The sequence below is a fragment of the Protopterus annectens genome, chromosome 2.part1 (assembly GCF_019279795.1).
Source record: "Protopterus annectens isolate FY-2018-M chromosome 2.part1, PAN1.0, whole genome shotgun sequence".
Lineage (NCBI taxonomy): Eukaryota > Metazoa > Chordata > Ceratodontiformes > Protopteridae > Protopterus > Protopterus annectens.
Genome location: NC_056729.1, coordinates 1,114,812,078 through 1,114,833,438, shown reverse-complemented (window position 1 = coordinate 1,114,833,438; position 21,361 = coordinate 1,114,812,078). Strand labels below are relative to the sequence as shown.

Genomic DNA, 21,361 nt, shown 5'->3' with positions numbered 1-21,361 from the left:
TTAGTCTGGGGATGGTAGGGGGTGTGCTTCATGTGCTTCACCCCACAGTACTTCCACAGAGAAGTCAGCAGGTCTGACATGAGATTAGTACCTCTGTCAGTCAGTACTTTTTTGGGGAAACCTACCCTGTTGAAAATCTCTAACAAAGCATTTGCCACCTTTTCTGCCTCAATGGAGGACAGAGCCACTGCCTCAGTGTATCGTGTAGCATAATCCACTACCACTAAGATATACTTTTTCCCTGTGGAACTTGGGGTACTCAGAGGCCCCACAATGTCCATAGCTACCCTCTGAAATGGCTTCTCAATCACAGGCAAAGGCATCAAATGAGCTCTCACCTTGTCTCCTCCATTGAGTGCCTTTTGGCACTGTTCACAGGTCCTGCAGTACCCTGTTACATCTCTGGAAATTCCAGGCCAATAGAAGTTCTGCATAATATGTCTCTTTGTACATTTTACACCCATATGACCTGCAAGGGGAATATCATGGGGTATGGCTAGAAGTGTCAGATGGTAGGTTCTCGACACTACTAACTGCTGTACCCCCTCATCTTCTAGCCCTCCCTCAGGGGTCCACTCTTTATACAGTAACCCTTTGTCCCAGTATACAGAATCCCACTTCCCTTGAGAATTTGTTACAGCAGAGTGCACTGTTGTTACATTTTTGCAGTTCCACATTTAACACCATTTTACAAATGAGAGAATTATCTACAAAATTCTATCTGGCTGGGCTGGCAGCCTTCACCTATCTTCACACAGCCCTACTGGAAATGCTACACCTAAAGACATCCCAATACCTTTGCTCCACATACTCCAGAGATCACAACCTCATTACCACAATCAACAGAACATGCTGGAGGGATAGGTTCATCTCCCAAAGACTGCCCATACTCTGGAATAAGCTTCCCATTCATGTCAAGCAGAGCACCTCACTGGGTCTCTTCAAGAGAAATCTTGATGTGTGAATGGGTAACAGAAACTTCACCTCAGGGATTACTCCAGTTGCCCTACTGGGTAGAGACACTGTGAACTAACATTGGGTTGCACGGTGCCAGGGCAATTTCTTTGTGCTAGGCTTGTAAAGGCTCCAAGTCCATTAGCCTAGTACACACCTATGAACCTATGAACCCTGTGGGTCACTGCAGCTGTGGCTGTTTTATAAATATGTACAGAGGATCTAATTAAAGCCTTATAGAGAATGAGGGTCTGGTGATTGGTAGTGTACCAGTTTTGAGTTTGGTGATTGATAGCATACCAAATGTGGGTCTGTTGATAGATAACATACCAGATATGACTGTGTAGTTCCAGTGGGCGGCTTCAACACTCACATCTGAAATGATGGTTATACTGGGAGTGGTATGATGAGGAAGGACGGCTTATCTAAGCTAAACCTGGGTGGGGAATTATTTTTCTGCTTTTGTACTAGTCATGGATTATCTATAACAAACACCATGTTTGAGTACAAGTCTACTCATACAATGGTCTGGCTGCAGAGCACCCTGGGGCCAAAGGCTGATGATCAGCCTTGTAGCCATGTCATCAAATCTTTGGCTTTATGTAGTGCCCGTGGATGTTTGGATCAAGAAAGGAAATGAACCGTCAATTGATCACCATTTTGATAGACAGATACAGCATCACGTGAAAGTACCTAAAATAGCATGGGATGAGTTTGACTCATATTTCCTGGAAGAATTACTTCCAGCTACCCAGGAACATCAGGACATGGAGGCCAAACAGCTGCATGCATTCTCAATTATACAGAAATACAAGGATGGTGAAAACAAATTATTATCTATATGTGTATATATTTGTCTATGTATCTATCTGTTTGTCAGTCTATCTATCTATCTATCTAGCTAGCTAGCTATCTATCTATCTATCCATCTATGTATCTATCTATCTATCTATCTAGCTATATGTCTATCTATCTATCTATCTATCTATCTATCTATCTATCTATCTATCTATCTAATCTATCTATCTGTCTATCTAATCTGTTTTGCCTGATTCAGCATTTACTAAGTTTTCTTAGAAGTGTATTACAGCATTTAAAGCAAACCAAAGAACATAATTTGCTTAGGAGAAATGAGTGACCGTTGCTTCCTTGGCAAGGCACCACAATTTCCACATTTTGTTTCTATTTTATTTATTCTTTTTTGACCAAGTTAGACCCACAGGCTAGTGACATCTTTTCAAGGGAGACCCAGGGACTAATTTATACTAATGGGGGAAATTTGGCCAGGGCATCAGGGAGCTTCTACTCTTTTTGATAGGTACTACGGGATTGTTTGCATTCACCTGAGCTATTTTCAACTCAGTAAGACATGGCCTTGGTTTAATGTCTCATCTGAACGATGACAAACTCAAGAGTACAGCATCCGCTGTGCTGCACTGCAGTGTCAATAATGGAAATTAATCCACGCACTTGGAGTGGGAATAAAACCTACAACCTTCTGAGCTTCCAATACCAAAGGCAAGTGCGCTATCTGATGATCCACTGACAATGACTAATAATAGCAGGCACTGTATATTTATTTATTTATTTTCAGTTTTTCACTACCTTTCTTGGTCATAAATATTTTGTATTCTGACTGGTTCCACTCATTCCTTTATCTCTTTTCTAACAGAAGTACAAAAAGTCATTGTCCAGATAAGTGGCTTGTTCCGAGGGTAACCAGTAAAGAAAAAAAGCCATACACACAGAGCAACTAGAGACTAAAGTAGGTAGTATGTCATTTCATAATTGCATGCTGCATTTCCTCAGTTTAGTATTATATTGCAGATAACAAGATTATTGCAGTAAGGATTGATATAATAAGGCCATTTTATATGTGTGATTCAGTATAAAAGGAAGAACCTTTGTGTTTATTAAATAAACTAAGTTGATGCACTACGATGAGCAAGTCTTGTACTAGGGCAAGCAGAAAACAATGTTAGAATAGACTGGGTCAGTGCCTCAAACATCCATTTATAGGTATGAAGTCATTGCAGTGGCACAATGGGCAAACACCAAAAATACAATCACAACAAAATTAAAAAATAAATAAAAAAAAAAAATCAAGATTTTTGATGACAAGAATATTCTTCTTTACAAGAGTGGGGAAACCCAGAAACCCTAAACTACAGATTTGTCAAACTGATCTCAGCTTTAAGGTAAATTCTGCAATCAGTAATAATGGAATGGATTTCAGAACATCTTAAAATCTACATGCACCCTCTCCCAAAAATGCAGATTCCCAATTGGAAGACCTTGCTAAAGAAATTAAAGTTAAACATATGCTGCCTAAAGACAAAGAATAACTCAGTTTGCTATTCCTTTCAGTCAATATCTTTATTCCTTGGCATAGGTCTTGTCATTCTGTTGTGACAAATTCAGTCCTGACATAAATGAACATTTTCTACTAGCCTCTGGGTAGAATTACTTGACATACAGTTTCCTCCCACATTCCAAAGATATGGAATAGGTGTGAGTGTGTGGTGTGGAAAAACTATCACGGCAGGGTCAGCCACCTGACAGTTGAAACCTTGGTTCTAGATAATCGCCATTGTTGATGTGATACCTGACTCCATGTGTAAAAATGGGAAAAGGGGTTGTGGATGGATGAATGGATAAGAATCATTTGTTATTAAACACAAAATCTCTTCACAGTGATGTAACAGCACAAACAGAAGTATTTAATACATAGAGTTTACCTTGTTAAATGACATTTATAAGAACTTTATTTAGCTAATTTACAAAAACAACTTCTAAGACAATTCATTGCTAATCCATTTAGGTTATAAAGTGTCAAACATTAATAGAAGTATATATATTTTTAAATGTACTTGCAGCTGTTTTTTCTTCATTTCTTGCAAATTGCTCTGTATTGAAATTTTGTGCATGACAGCAAAAGTAAGTTGCTTAGCGTTACTACTGTGACATTCTATAAATGCTCCACCAGAGGGCTTTTCATTTGTTTCATATATCCTTAAGTGCTCAGATACCCTTAAATGAGTCTGCTAAGAAGCGTCTCCTATGTTTCTTTAGCGAAGAAGATAAAGGCATCTTGGACAATATACTACTCTAACTGAGTTACGAGAGAACTGTGTATGTAGCCTAAAATTTGTTAACATTAATTTCATGCAAAGAAACCCAGCGATGAGATCAATTACAGAAAAGCCCTCACACTTCAACATTTCTGCTTTTGTCATTCCTTACTTAAGCTTTAACCCTTTTGACACTAGAGTCTTAGCAAGATTACAGATATTTCTATATAAGAACCATATTTGAAAGGAGAGAATTATATGTTTACTCTAATATAATATTTCAAATGATGTGCAGTTATCTGTCAATAAGAAAATACACTATCCAAGAGGTTGTGATCCAGGCAGCCGTGAGTGTGGTCTGTGCTCTCACTGGTATCCTGGCAATGCAAGCATTTTCATTTCTATTTTCTAACTCTGCCCCTAGTGATAATGAGAACACTTTCCTTATAGCAAGGGCAGGCTAAGCCCCTCTGATTGTGCTTCTCCACACTCACTGACAAAGACTACCATCTCCAGCTTTGGTGGTCATTATCGTATCTTGTCTGCATCGGCTCCCCACACTGTGAGGAACTCCCACTCTCCTTTGGAGTCTGTTAATGGAGTACTGGCTCAAGCAGGGTGGGAACCAGCATCCCCCTTCAGAATGGACGTACCCCATCCTTCCTGACAGCACTGTGAAACACCAAACCACCATCAAACTTGAGTCATGTGGGCCATAGTCATGACTTTTCCCAATGCGAGCAGTGCAGGCTTATTATCAACTTTCATACTCTTATTTGACAAGGTAACCAGGTCACTATATTTGACAGGAGCAATGTAGATGGCCTAGTTAAACTTTAGCAAGGAATAGGACACAGATCAGGTACTATATAAAATGGTAAAGCATTAACTGGAAAGACTTGGAGTGTTTCATGGGATGATAGCATGGATACGCAGGCAATAAGTTGCAGACAATTACTGTATAAGGAGTTCACTTTGGCTAGTCTATTTCATTGTTTTTATAAAGGTAAAATGGAGAGACTGCTTGTTTACTGATGCCAAAAGGCTACATAATAAAGGCGGCACAACAGAAGATGAAGTAACGAAGAAAAAAAAGCTCATAAATGTGTAAGAAATGTTGAGAAGCATAAGAGCCTGAAATCCATTGCAAAATAAATTTCATTCAAGAAGCAGAAATAACAACACAGTTAGGGAGAGCAGTGAACCAGAAGTAGCAGCAGAAAGGAGGAAAGAAATTAGTCATATCCAATGACTGAAAGATAAGGAAGCAGTACAGTAAATTAGGAGGAAAGGCTGTTGGAGTTCCGGGTTGCATGGAAAGAAGCATCAGCAGTGTAACACTAATTAGGAGCAGTCCCTTTTATGGGGAGATAAAAACAGGTCAAATAATATAAGAATTCCATTTCATTCAAAAAAGGTTTTATAAACAGAATTGAAATAAGCCACTGAATTATTTGTTTTTGTTCAAAGAGCCCTCCAAATATGTCATGCAAATGGTTGTAATCATTGCACCCCCAAACAACTACAGAGTTGCTGCAGAATACATTCATAGCATTGAATGCTTAACATATCAAAGCTGTAAGATCAGCCATTGAATGTGGATACTCAGAACACTGATGCTATGCACCACTGTTTTTTGGAAGCATGCGATAGTGGTACAGCAGGGATTTTTTTCCTTTCCCCACTGTAGTGTATTCTCAGGGTTACTATATATATTATATTTTTTTTTCATGAAGAAATGGTAGAGTCAAAAACAGTGAATGACCTTTGTAATGAATGAAAAAGCAAACAGCCACCTTTACAAAGACTGTGGAGGGGATAAGCTAATAGATAAGCAAAACCTGAGCGTTAACTAATAAACATTTGCAAACAAGATGGCCACCTGGCGCTCTGCCACAAAAGTTTACACTGTAATACTTCTGGGATTTTTTAAGACTATGAGACTGGCAGGAAGGAACAAAGCAGATTATACAATTAGTAACATCATCTGCACTTTTTGCAATAAACTTCTCTTAATTATCATTGTCCATTAATGTCTGGCTCCCAATTAATGCCATTCAGGGTCATATTTAATTATTTTATGAAATATACTAAAATGATCAGAAACCCCTACTCACTGCATAAAATGTTACTGTCTCAGGCAGTTTGAATATGTTTGGCTTATATTACTTTCACTTAATGAAAGGACCATCACTTATTAAACCAAATATAGTTTGTAATCTAATATAAGACAAGTGTAATAGGTATTATCTAGTGATATAATGAGTGCTGGTACAGTACCCTAGCATTTGCAAGCTACAATACACAAAGGAGACAAAGTATACATTAGATAAATGCATGAAAAACTCAGAAATATATTAAAAGATAAAGAAGATTACACAATGGGTTGGTGACTACATGACTATTTTTGAACTTCAGGATTGTTATTTTTAGTTTTAACACTCCAAATTCACAATGATCTGACTCTGGTGTATGCTGCACCTAAAATGTCTGCATGCCCATGACTCACCACACATGCCTTTATATTATTAAAATAAATCACACACAGCTGTGCATTCAAGCACACATCACAAAGTTACAAGATACCACTTTGCATTAGAGGAAATTGGATGATATCTCTCCAAATGCATTTGAAATGCAATCCAAATGTTACTTTCATGCATTTCAAACACCCTGTTTGCCAGTGCTTTAGTCTTACAAAGATGACATAGCACATTCCAGGCCATAGACACCCACATTTTCTATCTGAACGTGTCATTCATTTTGTTTACCACTCCTCCTCTCTGGTATCCCCTATAATCTTCACTTGTTATCTTTCTTTGTTCTTCCATGTTTCTTTTCTTTTATTTTTTAAATCTCAGTTCTCCTGTATCTCTTTTAAAAACTTCCACTTTTCTATCCTTGTTGAGTGTTTTACTCATTTTTTATTCTAAGACTGCTGGCAGTAGTTTTACATGAAGTATATCTTATTAGATGTATAATATATGCTTGTCCAAGGCAACTTCCAAACTGTTTTCACTATATTCATTCTCACATCCATTTTATTTGATCATTTTTATTCTAGCTGTCTTTTAATTTTGATATTTTCATCCAACAGTTGTTCTTTCTTATGCGTATATTTTTATACAATTGCACTAAACAGCTAATGGTTTCCAGACTTCCTAAAGGACAATAGAAAACAAATAAGCAGACAAAAAAGATTTTTAAGTTTAATAAATGGTTATATTAACTGTTTGTAAATTGATTCTTTTGCCTAAAGAAATGGGTAGTCTTTCAAATGTTATTATGCTGCTTCAGTTGGGTAACTTATGGGTGGATGACGACGGAATTTTTTTGGGCGTCATATTGTTATACTGTTTCAGACGGGTAACTTACTGGTGGATGAAGTTTAAATTCTCAAGCTTCATTTGCCCAAATTTTAATCTGACAAAAATCAGAGCTCTTCCATAAGAAATCTTTGTCAGCAAGTTGTGCTGGCAGTAATTCTATTTTCAGGGGTAATTCCCCCCTTCTTTTAGTTGGTGATACTGTGCAGTTGGTATATATAAGTTTCACGGTGTGGGGAATGAGAGTCTACAGAAGTGCTTCTTTCACTTGAAGAGGACTACATGACATAATGTGCTTTTGGCCATTTTTTGGGGGGATGGAATTTGGGGATTCCAATCCTCAGCGGGTTGAACATCGACCTCTCATACTTTAAGCATTTCTGTTACATCATGGGAAATTGTTTTACTGCTTAATGTACTCAAACAAAATAGTGAAAGAACACAGATGCTGCAATTGGAATATAGTATATAGACGAGCATGTAAATAATGTTGAAGCTGAGATGCATTACATTTTTAAAAGTAAGCATCTTTGACTTTTTTTTGTATCTATCTATCTATCTATCTATCTATCTATCTATCTATCTATCTATCTATCTATCTATCTACTCCTATTTCTATGTATAGCGCATAATACTGCTGCATTCTATGAAAAAATAATAAATCACTGAGTCGTTTAATAGAATTACACTGATGTAAAGTAATTTAGAAAATAAATGATCTTCACATTGCATTTTATGTTAGGTTATTTGGCCTCATCTGGACTAGTTAAGAACACTTTTAGCTATGGATAATATGTGTTATCCTATGTACTACACAGGTGGGCTGTACTATTTTTGCTGTTTCTGTAATATGCTAACCTATATAAAAAGATAAAGTAACAAAGTACTTTTATAATTTTAAGGTATGGTCTGATTTTAATTACTGATGGATTATTTGTAAGTAATGTTTGTAAGGAAATATCTATACAAATTCATTTTGAATACTCCCCCTAAGAATATTATTAATTTACATATAGCTGCTTTTTTACCTTTTTTATTTTTATCATAAAAACAACCAAACCAGTTAAAATATATTTCCCCTCCTTGTCAAACAATGAAATACATCTGTAATTAATAAAAATAGAATGAAAGAGAACACAATAAACAAAATCTACACAAGACATGAATAAAGTTTGCCCCTCCTTGCCTGATCCATTAAAGCCAGCATTAAATCTCTGCATAGAAGCTAGTTTATCTCAAACACTCATATATGCAGAGCAAATAAAAATATATATCCTTAACAGAATCTTCCCTCCACTGTTAAGATAGTCTGCTCCTTATACATAGTCAGCAGCCTCAGGCACTCTTCTATCAAGCAGAAAACAGATAAGATAGGACCAATTACCACCCGCAGTGTTATACATAGTATTATTAACCATCTCATCCTTCCAAGTAGGCACATATCATTCCGGAAATTTCACACTGATGTTTCTTCATTAGAGATGCGTAGCATCCACTTGTCAGTGCCACAAGATAACTTCAGGGCTGTACACCTCTGTTCCTCCATTCTATATCTAAAGAATGGCTACAGCCTTACGTAGGTGGATTTTCTTTATCATATTAACAGCTCTTCTCCTACACTACTCTCCTTTTCTTTATCTTATATTGCGTAGAGCACTGGTCTACACTGACCTTTTACCTGCATCATAGGAAGTAGCTTGCTAACAGCTTATAACTTTAATCCTCTATGCTAGCTGCCAATAAAACAGAGACAAAATGTCCTCTCTTAGCCTTGAAATTTGTGGGATGCCCAACTCATATGAGACTCTCCTGCATCATCCTTCCTCCAGCACCAACACTCAGCCAAGTCCCACCATCCTCATTATTTCATCCTTTTAGCTAATACCTGTCCTCAAAAGCTAGTAACTTACTAACCCAGTCCTCCTCATATGTCTAATCATGCCCCACATATCACCCCACCTCTGAAATTTTGGCAGAATTAAGTATTGTAACAGAATGAGTACCCACAGAAGTGTTCGTTTTATTTGAAGAGAGCTACATGACATAATTTTCTAAAGTCATCTATAGATGCGATTTGCTTAACAACAATCACTTTTAAGAAAAGATCATTTTGTATCAGCAATAATATAGAGGTGGGAACTGAAATACTTAAGATAAAGCACTCCATTGGTGAATAATAATGTTGTATATTTACAGATTCTTCCTTCATTATTCATGCAGAGAATTAACTATCATTGATGAATCTATGTCCTGACTTTATTGGAAAAGAAAAAGAAAAATCTGATTGGCAGTCATTTTTCAGTGGAGACCTGGAGAGAAAAGCTCTACAAAAATATTACATTAGAGAATAAAAGCAGTTAAACTTGAGAGTGCTGCACCATTGAAAGTATTTGTGTGCAACCTGCCAACACTACTGAAAACAATTTATTGGCTTCCAGATAAAAATGTTTTGGCATTTCTGAGGCACTACCACCACACTACAGGCCTACTGCAAAATGATCATGTTGGCACAGCAATACTGCAAGCTGCTCTACAGTCTTTTAAGCTGTAAAGTCTTTAAGTTTTTATTGGTACGAGCCATAGCCTCAATGTTTAGAAAATGCCCCATAACAATTAAGCTGCCAGTATAGCCTTCATAAAGGGGGAAATACATAGATGAATACATAGATGATAGCTTGCAGGAATGGCTTAAATATGCAGCTTGATTATGTTATTATTATTATTATTATTATTATTATTATTATTATTATTATTATTATTATTACTATTATTATTTCTACGTCAAACTAGTTTAGTGATATTTTATCAAACTGACTGAAATGAAACAGCACAATGATGAATTTCAAGCACAATGAATTAATTATTTTCTCTTTGGGGCAGAGTCCTTACTCTCTAAGCAGGGAATAACATCTGCCCTTTCTCTGAACACTATTATTTTAAATCTTAAATTGTCACATTATGGGGAAGATATGTAATAACTTTCCTGATTCAGCAGTTTTGATTACTAAATGATATGAAATGTTGGAATTCTAAAATGTGTTACCAGGATTTATTCTGTCTGTATAAGGTTCACTACTGATGTATTCACACTTGGATGCAAAGAAGAGTGACTAATTAAAAATAAAAAAACAAACAATTATGATAAGAAAAGGAGAAGCAGGTATTCTGTAAGTTGCAGAAAGAAGCATTCATTGCCAAAGCACGTTGCTGCCAAGAAGTACTTGGCTGTGTTCTCGTTTATGTTTCCTGACTGTAAAACTAAACGCATGTTCAAGACAAAGTAAAAACAAATGCATACTAGTGTTCATTGACTCAAGCTTGGAAAACAGAAGTCATGCATCATATCAGAAGGGAGCTGCTTTTCCTAAGGTAATATATCATGGGCTGCTTCAAGTTGCACCAAAATCTAGACCTAGTTGCAAAGACTGGTTAAAGGAATTGAAACACATTTGGTGGCAATCAAAATGCTACTTATCACATGCATCACCAGATAGATATATGATGTTCAAACTGCTCACAAGCAAACCTTCCACAAGTTAGAAGTACAAGTTTATTTGTTGTACAGACTGACTGCATATTTGGAAGCTCATTGCAGAATAACAGTGGAATAGTTGACTTTGTCTGAAATTGCAGTACATTAGGGCAGGAAGTGAAGTATTAAATTGACAAAAATTATGTAAAGATTTGATTTGAAACAAGTTTTGTATTTTTTTCTTATTTTAAAGAAAAAGTTATCTTTAACACAAAAACAGTTTATAACAAGGAAGCAGCCCAATAAAGCACAGATGGAATCCATGGTACTAAAGAAAAATATGCACTACTTTAAGACAGGTCATAGAATAGTTTTCATGTGTCAGTGGTTTGGCACTGAGCCAGCAAAACTACGTTTTGACATAATGGTTATACAAGTATTTTGTCTTAATGAAAAGCATCTCTAATATATAAATAATAATTAACAGCACTTGGGAACGTGAACTTACTTCTCTACACTATACTAGTTAGTTTCTTCCTTCTGAATTTACCTCTCTTGTTTACTGCTTTTACTGTTAATTATCATCAAGGAGAAAGTGTACCTCTGCATTACTAGGAAAAGCAGATGAAAAATGAAAAAGAAACTATATTTAGGTAAAATAATAATGTAAATTTATAAACCGACATGTGGTACCAGCGAGGAAGCTTGTACAATTTTGAAATATAAAACTATGTACCTGCACACTTAATATTTTTGGAATAAATTTTTGCGTATACTGTTTTTCTTTTCTTTTCTTTTTTATAGATTCTCTGAGTTTCATAAATGTGACTTTAGTTTATGTTTTATAATGGGATGATAGAGGATGTCTGTACAGAACCTTGATTCACAAGAACGGTTGTTTCTGGTCATTCAATGACTAAAGGGAGGCAAAAAAGAATTAATCATAGGTCCAGCTAATGAAATGTGCAACAGTCTCTTCCATAACCCGATACTCCCTCATTTGAGCTAATGCCTATTCCATATTAGATTTTTTTTTCATCCAGATACTTTATAGAAAGTAAAATATCTGTGAATGTATAGATGTGTGCCCTTCTTGTAAAAAAAAAAAAAAAAAAAACTTTTCTTAGATTTCTTTTTCGGAAGTGTCAATTAAAACATGATGTTACACAGGTTTTATATAAGGATTTAAAATATTTCTCATACCATTTAGACAAATTCACAGTTTAATTTACTTTCCTGATTCTCTTAAATTTAAATTATCGTGCATATCTGGATAGTACAACTCTGGTTAAAATGCAATCTTAGAAGCAACCTGTAATGTAGTACTTGTAGGATGATGAGTAGATGAATAAATACAGATAGACAGTTGAAACCATTTCTATATTATAATAGCAATTAATAAATTTAGACTAATAAAACAACACTATTGTATCACAGTTTCAAACACCTTGAGTTCCTTAAGGTATCAAGCTGACTTTATAATATTTGCTATTTAATGTCATGCACATACAGCTTTAACTCTGTACAGAAAAAATAAAGGCAGGTTAATAAAATACAGTTTTTAACATATTCATGGAAGGTGCAGTTTAGGCATACCAAAGAACCACACCCTTGAATATTTTAAATTGATTTTTCAACTCTACATATAATATATTATCATAATACATGTTCTGTATGAAATATTAGGGAAGTGTTCGGTGGGACTGAAGGTGTTATGAAGACTATTCTTGTGTGGGATTACTGGAAAGAATGCTGCCACTTCAGAAAAATGAATCACTTGTTACAGTTTGCATGACATGGATGGCAAGATTGCAATATGGATATTATATTCATAGTGGAGTATTACAAAAGACATCCTAATGAACAAAGTCTGGTATGTAATTGTCATTTTGTATCATACCACCAAGCATATTATTAGATTTATATGACACAGAATGACAACATTTTTCTTTCTTCCTTTCCTCCAGGATAAATATTTTATGTGCTCTGTCTTATTTTATGCTTTCCCTCCATAATGTCTCAGTTTTAAAGACTGCAGACACAACTTAGAACACATAAACATTATCACAAGCTGTGCAACAGCAGTGTGAGACTGATAACAAGAGCCAGAAAACAGTGTCACTTTCTAACATGAAGTACAGTGCCTCTGTTACAAAATGATAATTCTACAGCCCCTGATAATGGTGTAGCACTCCCTCATGGGGGAGGTGTACTAGTTTCACCACTAACAACAAAATAATATATAGAGACTGGAAAAGGCCTTGCAGGCAAACACATATTCAGTCATTTTACATGTTATCCATGTATATAGAGGTTGCATGCTTATATATAAATTAGTAGACCAAACAATAGCTAAATGATAAGACATGAATACAGAAAGAAATAAAAGCAACTAACAGATGTGTACAACACATTTGTACATTCCTAAAAATACACATGCATAAACACACCCACACATAGCCATACAGGAAGACAAACTGACATATATCAAACGCACACACAGCGACATATGCACATGCACATATACACATGTGCACACGCATGCACGCATACTTGATTGACACAAGTGTTCATGAATACAGAGAGGATATGAAAACAACTAATACGTGTACTGCACCTTTGCACATCCCACAAATGCACATGCACACCCCCCACAGTCATACAAACAGACAAACTGACACACATAACATACATACATACATACACAGTGACATACACATGTGCATGCATGCGTACACACACACACACACACACACACACACACACATGCACACATGCACATACGCACACACTTATTCACACATAAATGAGGACACCCTTCTGCGCCTGCATGTACAGCTGAGATCGGAATTTCAGATTACCTAAATTACTTAAGACTAAAGTAAGCAACCTTCACATTAAGCTTAAAAATGGTAAATTCTCCAAACTAAGCTATGTCTAGCCTGATTTTAATCTAGAGTGCTGAATCACTTACAAAAACATATACTTAATCTTGAAATCATCAGAATTATATCTATAGCTCTCCTTTTTTACATCTCTGTGCTACTGATCAGCTATTTAAAAGTAAGCTCATTTGGATCAAATTAATACTCTCATTTCTGAAGCAAATACAAAAAGTTTATTTATCATTAATTTACCAGGAAAATACAACTTGGAATAAAGCCAATTTTTCAGGAGAAGCCTGGGGATAAATGCTTCAGATGCATGTCTTTGTAACGTGGGAGGAACCCGAGCACCCAGAGAAAACCCACATGCATGTGGGGAGGACATGCAGACTCAACACAGAAGGCACTCCAGCCGAGAATTGAACCGAATAACCTGTTGCTGTGAAGTGACAACGCTACCGCTGCACCATTGCACCATCCAGTGTTTAATATTATTTAGTATTAAAGTATTTATCGATACTAAGTTCAGAGCACATACAAAATAGTACAAAATGAAAAGATACTGAGGTGTTATAGACAAAAACTGTAAAGGCTGTGAAATATCATACATCCAAAAATAGACACATATAGTGGCCTTGCCTTGCATGATTTTTTTATATAATCAGTTTCTGGAAAGATTAAAATGACATGGTTCTTGTTTGGTTGTTTCCTCACTCCTAAAACTGATATTCCCAACCAGTCTTATTTTTCTAAGAAAGTAATTTTATTACTTCATTTTCTTAGGAGAAGGCCACCAATCTTAAAATGTTATAGTGTACTGGTCATTGTCTAGGCTGCAGACCTACTGCCCCAAGGCTGCAATATATCCACTTAAACCTGCATACTGTGTAGCCATGAAAAACAGACAACACAGTTTTTTCTCATGTTTCCTGTGAAGCAGAAAGCACTTGTAATGAGCTTGCAGGGACTGCCAGATCAAACACTACTAATGTAAATAACCATAGTACTTGTTCTTGATTTAATTTTCAGTTTGATGTCAGAGCTTATTTTTTTGTGGTAACCAGAATTTATAGAATGCACACTGAGTTGCATTACAGAATCCTGTGTGTTTAAACAAAGTCAATAGGAACAGACAATGAATACCACAAAATGAATTGGAGCAATAATAGTCAGGAAGGAAAAATATACTTTAACATATGAGCATTGCTGATGTCTTTCTTTTGCTCGGCTGTCAGTCATTTTAATGTGTTAGCACTATAAAGATACACACAGTTACTGGAGTATTCAGTTACATGTTATATTACTTGTATGTTCCTATACTGCACAGTTATTCAAATGCATTGCGTAAGATAGCAAATATACATATCAGTATTACTGTCCTTCCTGAAATCCTATTATGGTGGTAGAGTGTCTTTTTTCGTGAAAATTAATTATTTTATTTTACTATTCAGAAAATTGCTCATAATAAATTTTATTTCATCTTCCAAACAAAAGACATGTATTCCCATTCCTTATCAGATAACTACTTAGCACTCATGCAGAACAACATATCTGTACTGCTACATTGAAACAAAACTTACAATTTTCTCACTGCTAAATAATATTTAATCTACGAATGATCTGAACTAGTTGATCCATTTTGATTTCAAATCATTTACTAAAAAAGTAAAATGATACTTACTGGGATATGGGGTTATAAACTTATCTGGTACGCTGTTGTTTCCTGAGTGACCATGGCCAGAGCCACCATCATTTGTTTCATAGCCCACAAAAACTCCAAATAAAATAATGATGATTATTTCCAAACAAATGGCTAGTATAGGAAACTTAAACCTCATATTGGTTGTATAATGTGAAGGCATTGATCTGGCAGTTCTCAGGTCCTGCTAGTGCTTGGTAACACAAGGACAAAGATACTTGGGCTTGCCTTTAAATGAGCTAGAAATGCAGTGAAACCCCATGACAAGGCAACTCATATCTAGCCAGAGCATCCCTCCCACTGAAGGGGGTGGGAGAGTCAAGAGGTGCATGCCTTAGGAAGCTGTCTCTCACTCAAGTGGGTGTGCTTCTCTCATTTTGACATGCTTTTCTGCATAAGGAAAAGAACATTATTAGAAGCCCCTACCCAGTACTGACTTCAGGAAATGTCTGAAATTGGGATTACCCTTAAATGGAATATGATCAGATCAAACACAATTAGGTGTGTGTGCTTGACTCAAAAATATTTATTCTCAAAATATCACTGGACTCAATATCTTTTAATTATAAACAAAGTAGTTTCAATGTTTATGTAGTTACTTTAATGTTCTCGGTGTCAGTGATGTGAATAGATACATCATGTAAAGTTTTTTTCTTAATGTAAACTTTTTGAAGGCAGATAAGAAGAAAACTTCAGGGAATAAGGTATGTGCATACAGAGTGCATATACTGTTATGTACCTGCATGCCGACTTTTATGTGCCTATATGTAGATCTCCAGCCATAACTACAACAGGTTGGAAGAAGCAGATTAAAAAAAAAAATCATCAAACTTGCCTACATATAATACCCAATACTTAACCCCACTGCCCCCATAAACCCTTCCTCTAGCCCTTATCCTAAAATTTCCCTTTCTGTTCCATCTGTTTTATTCCCCCTTTAATTATTTTGTAGCCTTGAATAGCTACAGTTGCCCTGAAATCTTATTATATCACTCCCCACGTCTCATTAAAATAAATGTCCATATTCATCTAAAAATGTGTATTGTTGATACCTGTTATATTTCATTTTTATTCTTCATCTTTTGACAGCTTCTGATAATGCTTCATGGAGTCACATTACACCCCAGTGAAAATAATATACAAACTGTTGAAACTATCATGTACCTTTCTACTTCCATTTCCTTTATCACTCACCTTGATCTTATGTCAACACCTGTGCCTTTGCAGTAGTCTTGCTTCTATTCATAATGTCTAAATGAATTTCACAAAGGCTTGGAGACTGGCCTAAAAGTTAAGGCTTTTGCCTCACAGACACAGGGTACAGGGTTTGAGACTCTCCTTTGAGGGAAATTGGCTAGGATTAGAATGGCTTGCAATAGAAGCTAGCCTAATATTTACCTATGAACTAAAGAACTGCACATAGTACCACAGCAGAAAGCTTGTCAGACTCCTGAACAGTGACCCCCAGTTTTAAAACCTCTAATAATCCAGCTCTGTATTCTGTTGGCTTTAGGCCATAGTCACATCCTACCCATACTTGGATTCTGCCAAGTTGGTGACAAATTGCCAACACTCCCAAGTCCTTTTCTACTTCTTTAGTATAATGTCTTAGTGTCTATGAATTTGGAAGCTACTATTACTGTGTTCTTTTAAATTACTGTTGGTTTGTCATAGCTCTATTACATTAAGCAACAAAGATAAATGAAGGTGTTTCATATTTTAAGATCATTTTAACAGTCATTATCTGCTTTAGCTCAAGGTTTTTAGGTCTATTATCTGCTTTAGCTTCAGGTTTTTGGGCCCGTGTTAGTAATTCCAGTAAATACTTGCACTGCACTTTGCCATTTTAAGTGGACTGTTGATATTAAACCCTAGTTTATTTCTTGAGTGTATGCAAAGCTATTTCAGGACTTGTGTTTGCATTAAGGCAGTTCCAGGCCAGGCAGCTACAGAGCTAACTGTCTTTACCTCTTCCCCACCCTGTACTATTTGTGTTTTTAAACTCAGTGTATCAGTTAACGTTCATCATATTGATCACTGCTGTATACTCCTAGCTATATGGGTTATATCCTGCCAAGGATATAACAACCGTACAGCTTCCAAAACTTCAAGGCACCTTCCACACACACAAACCAGCTAGAGCTGAGCTGATTAAAAAGATAGATCTGGCCCCAAGCCTTTCAGAGCTTTCCTGATGTCGAAGAGTACACTTCATTGTGGTTTACAAGTATCAACGGTTGGCGTTTGCTGTTCCTTTGCTTGGCAAATAAGTTCCCCTTTGCGGAAAAAAAACTTTCATTTAAAAAATGTTTTGTTTGATAGCACTTCCCTATTCATGAAAGTTATTTTAACACTTAGAGTTTGCATTTTAATGGACTGTCATGAGACTATATTGCACTTTAAATGAGAGCACTCCTTTCCCTATCAGTTTAAAAGTCATTTAAATTATTTAAAAAGCATTTTTTCCTGTGGAGAACTGGTTGATTGTTTTAAAGTGCTTTTATTACTGAGTTTCTATAAAAAGTCACTTTTAAAGACTTTAAAGTTTTAGAAATGTTTGCTGTTTGTTTTCACTGGGAAAGAGCCACAATTCTCTGCTTGACCATGGAACAAAGTGTTGACCCCATGGTTGCCCTTCTTTTGCCACCACAGTAGGCTAGCGATTTTCCCTCAGTCAAAGGTGGCTGACTGTTGTGGCTATTAGATGTACCTCAAACCACTCATCTTTCACCCCAGAACCTTCTTTTTTTAGCACCTACAGCCACTTTGGACTGGGGGTTAGCCTTGTCCTCTATGGTTGTTGGGATCCCCTCAGTGGTCAACACGGAACCACTCTTGTTGGTCCTGGAAGGGGGAAAAGGGAAGGCTTTCTTGTTTTATCAGCATGTTGTGCCTATCCTTGAGGAAACTGCTGCTGCCAACAATAGCACTGTTTTCCTAATTTTTCATGTCAAAAACAATCAGAAAAATAAACTTGTATCTGCTCCTCCTCAAATTTCATTTGACAGGAGTAAATTACCAGCTCTGGTTCAGGATTGAATCCAGACTAATGATCCTTCTTATAAACTAGTGTCTGGTAAAAGAAAAAAAAAGGGATACCTCTTTTCCAGAAGAGATTCAAAATTCTGGATCTGGATAGGAAGATGAAGGGGCAGATATAGGGCTTTACCCTCAGATTTCTGATTCAGACCCAGAGGAGAGCTCAGTTTCAGATTCTCCCTGTGAGACTTTCTCTTTCTCTAGGACTACTTCCAGAAACTGCCAGCGTTTTTAGTGGGAGAACACGGAGTTTTCTCAGTCCCACAGAAAATACTATGAGCTACTACAGAAGAAATGTCCATAACCTTCACCTATTCCTCCATTTCTGTCAGCTTTGGATGATGTGTGTGTTACTGCCTACAAATTTCCTGATAGTCAGCCATCTGTCCCAAAAATGGCAGGCATGATGTATAAAGTTCCTCAATGTTTTAAGTTTTTATACACTCTTTCCAAACTTGACACACCAGCTATAGCTTTAGTAAATCCTTCTGCTGCTAAACACCAAGTTCATTCCAATCCTACTTTTTCTGATAAGGATTAGATTATTGATAATTATAGAAAAAAGTGTGTATGCCTCTTTAACTGTGATTTTCAGAATTTTGAATTGTCAGGCTTATATCTTAAGGTTTGTTCTGACTAATTGTGAAAGTATAATTATGTTTTTGTCTGCAGCTTCTTCATGTGAGGAAAAATCTGGTTTATAAAATTTTACTTCTTCTATTGTACAAGTTACTAATCATTGTTTGTAGTGTATTTATGACTCAATTGATACTTCTTCCAGGGCTATGGCCACTGGTACTTTTTTGAGGAGTTTTGTGTGGATGCATCCTCAGTACATCTCTGATGATGTTAAACATGAGATTCTAAATTTTCCATTGGATAGATATTTCGTTTTTGGCCCCTCTGCTGCAAAAGTGATCAAAAAGTGTGTTGAAAGGGGTAAATTGATACAGGGAATATCCAAATATTTTCAGCTATCCCTTTCAAAATTGTTTAAGGAATTCTCTAACCCCCTCATTCAGTTTTGGCAAAAACAAAATAAAGTCTCAACAAAATGCAGATAAACATACAGTACATTTAATAGGAAGTAGCAAGGGAGCTCCAAAAAGAATCCTGATCCCTCCCCCTAAAACCAAAGACAGTCCATCAAGTCAGAATAACTGTTTAAGGGACCTTGTCCCCCAACCCCCCCAGCACCCTATTTTCTCTTCCAGAACGTCTAATTCTCCACTTTTCTCTCTTGCAACAGATAGTGTCAGACAAATGACTTCTGAAGATCATTCATCAAGGTTACATTTGGCAGTGGGAGGAAATTCCTTCTTTTCAGGGGGTAAATACCTCATCAACTAGACCAGACTCTTTTATTTCGACCTGTTCTTTATCACATACTGTCTCAGGGAGTGATAGAGCCAGTTCCTCCTTCCCAGGTGGGAAATTTTTTATTCAAGGATGTTTTTAGTGTTAAAGAAAGAAAATGCTTGGAGACCAGTTCAGGATCTTTCTTTCCTAAACCTGTTTGTGATAGTGCCCAAGTTCAAATCCCCCGGGTGAAGTTTCTATTACTCATCCACTCATCAAGATTTCTCTTGAAGAGGGACAGCAAGGTGCTCTGCTTGACATGTATGGGAAGTCTATTCCAGAGCATGGACAGTCTCTGGGTGAGGAACCTGTCCCTCCAGCATGTTCTGTTGATTGTGGTAATGAGGTTGAGGTCTCTGGAGCGTGTGGTGCGGAGGGAGGGATGTAACATTTCTAACCAAGCTGAGTCAGTCATGGCTTTGTAAGTCAAGCAGAAATTGCCTCTAAGTAGGTGATATGAGACAGAAAATAGCTGGAGTCTTTTGAGATTGTCTGCACAGGACTTGTGTTTAAGGCCTAGGATCCTCTGCGTGAGGTACTTCTGTGGCCTCTCCAGCTGTTGCAGGTGTCTAGTGAGGTACATGCTAAATGGGGCATTATACTCGATGACTGGTCTAATGGTGGAAGTGTAGAGAGAGACAATGACCTCTTTCTTCCTGGATGTAAAACCCTTGGTAATGAGATGTGCCACATAGAAGAACTTTCTGACCACAGTGGCAATGTGGTGTTCGAAGGAGAGGTTGCTGTCAACCTGCATCCCCATATCTCTTATAATGCCTTCAGTGTTCAGTGGGCTCCCATCGATGTGGTAATTAGTGAGAACTGAATTTTTACTAAAGGGGATGACAACGAATTTTTTGGCATTAAGCTTAAGGCCATGGCTCCGACATCAATTATTGGTCTCAGTGAGGCTTTTCTGTAAGATGTCTACATCACTTGTGGAGTTAAGAATGGCTCCCAGCTTGCAGTCATGTGCAAACTTGGCAGCCAGAGTGCCTTTGTGTTGGCCTGGATTTCTGAGAAGTAGTTGCCAAACAGAAGAGGACCCAGGACCGATCCCTGTGGGATTCCACTTGTGACTGGTCAGCAGTCTGACTTGGAGTCCTCTACTTTCACACTGTGTGTTGTATCTGTGAGCCAGTTTGCAACCCATGTAGTGATATAGGGGTTGATGCCTAGTTTGATGAGTTTATCAATAATTCCCAAGTGAGGAATGGTATCAAAGGCCTTGGCCAGATCGAGGTAGGATGTATGGGGTGATAATTCCCAGGGTCTGTAGTCGCTTGCCCTTTATGGAGAGGGATAACTGTAGCAGTGCACCATTTGGTAGGGACAAAGCCTGAGATGAGGCTGTGATTAAACAGGGCACACAGATGTGGTGCCAGTTCGATTTGTAGTTCATGTAGAACACAGCCAGGGATATTATCAGGTCTCATGGAAGCTGTATTCTTGGCCTTGGACAATGCAACCTTTACCTGTGCTACAGTAATGCTGGGTGCCTAGCATTCTTCCGGTATTGTGATTGGTCCTTTGGGGGGAGAAAGAGGTAAAGTTGG

At 37.0% G+C, this 21,361-nt stretch overlaps 1 protein-coding gene and 1 long non-coding RNA gene across 3 annotated transcripts in view; one reads left to right on the top strand and one right to left on the bottom strand.

Annotated features, from left to right (window-relative positions):
• RHAG (Rh associated glycoprotein) overlaps window positions 1–15,651 on the bottom strand; it is a 394,323-nt gene extending 378,672 nt beyond the window's left edge. For both annotated transcript variants that reach the window (XM_044062656.1, XM_044062657.1), the window contains exon 1: window positions 15,390–15,651. In XM_044062656.1, coding sequence (XP_043918591.1) covers window positions 15,390–15,570 — 181 coding nt within the window. In that variant the 5' untranslated portion in view covers window positions 15,571–15,651. The remainder of the gene's footprint in view (window positions 1–15,389) is intronic.
• LOC122794345 overlaps window positions 1–21,361 on the top strand; it is a 587,167-nt gene that overhangs the window by 458,259 nt on the left and 107,547 nt on the right. The gene's annotated exons all lie outside the window — the stretch shown is intronic.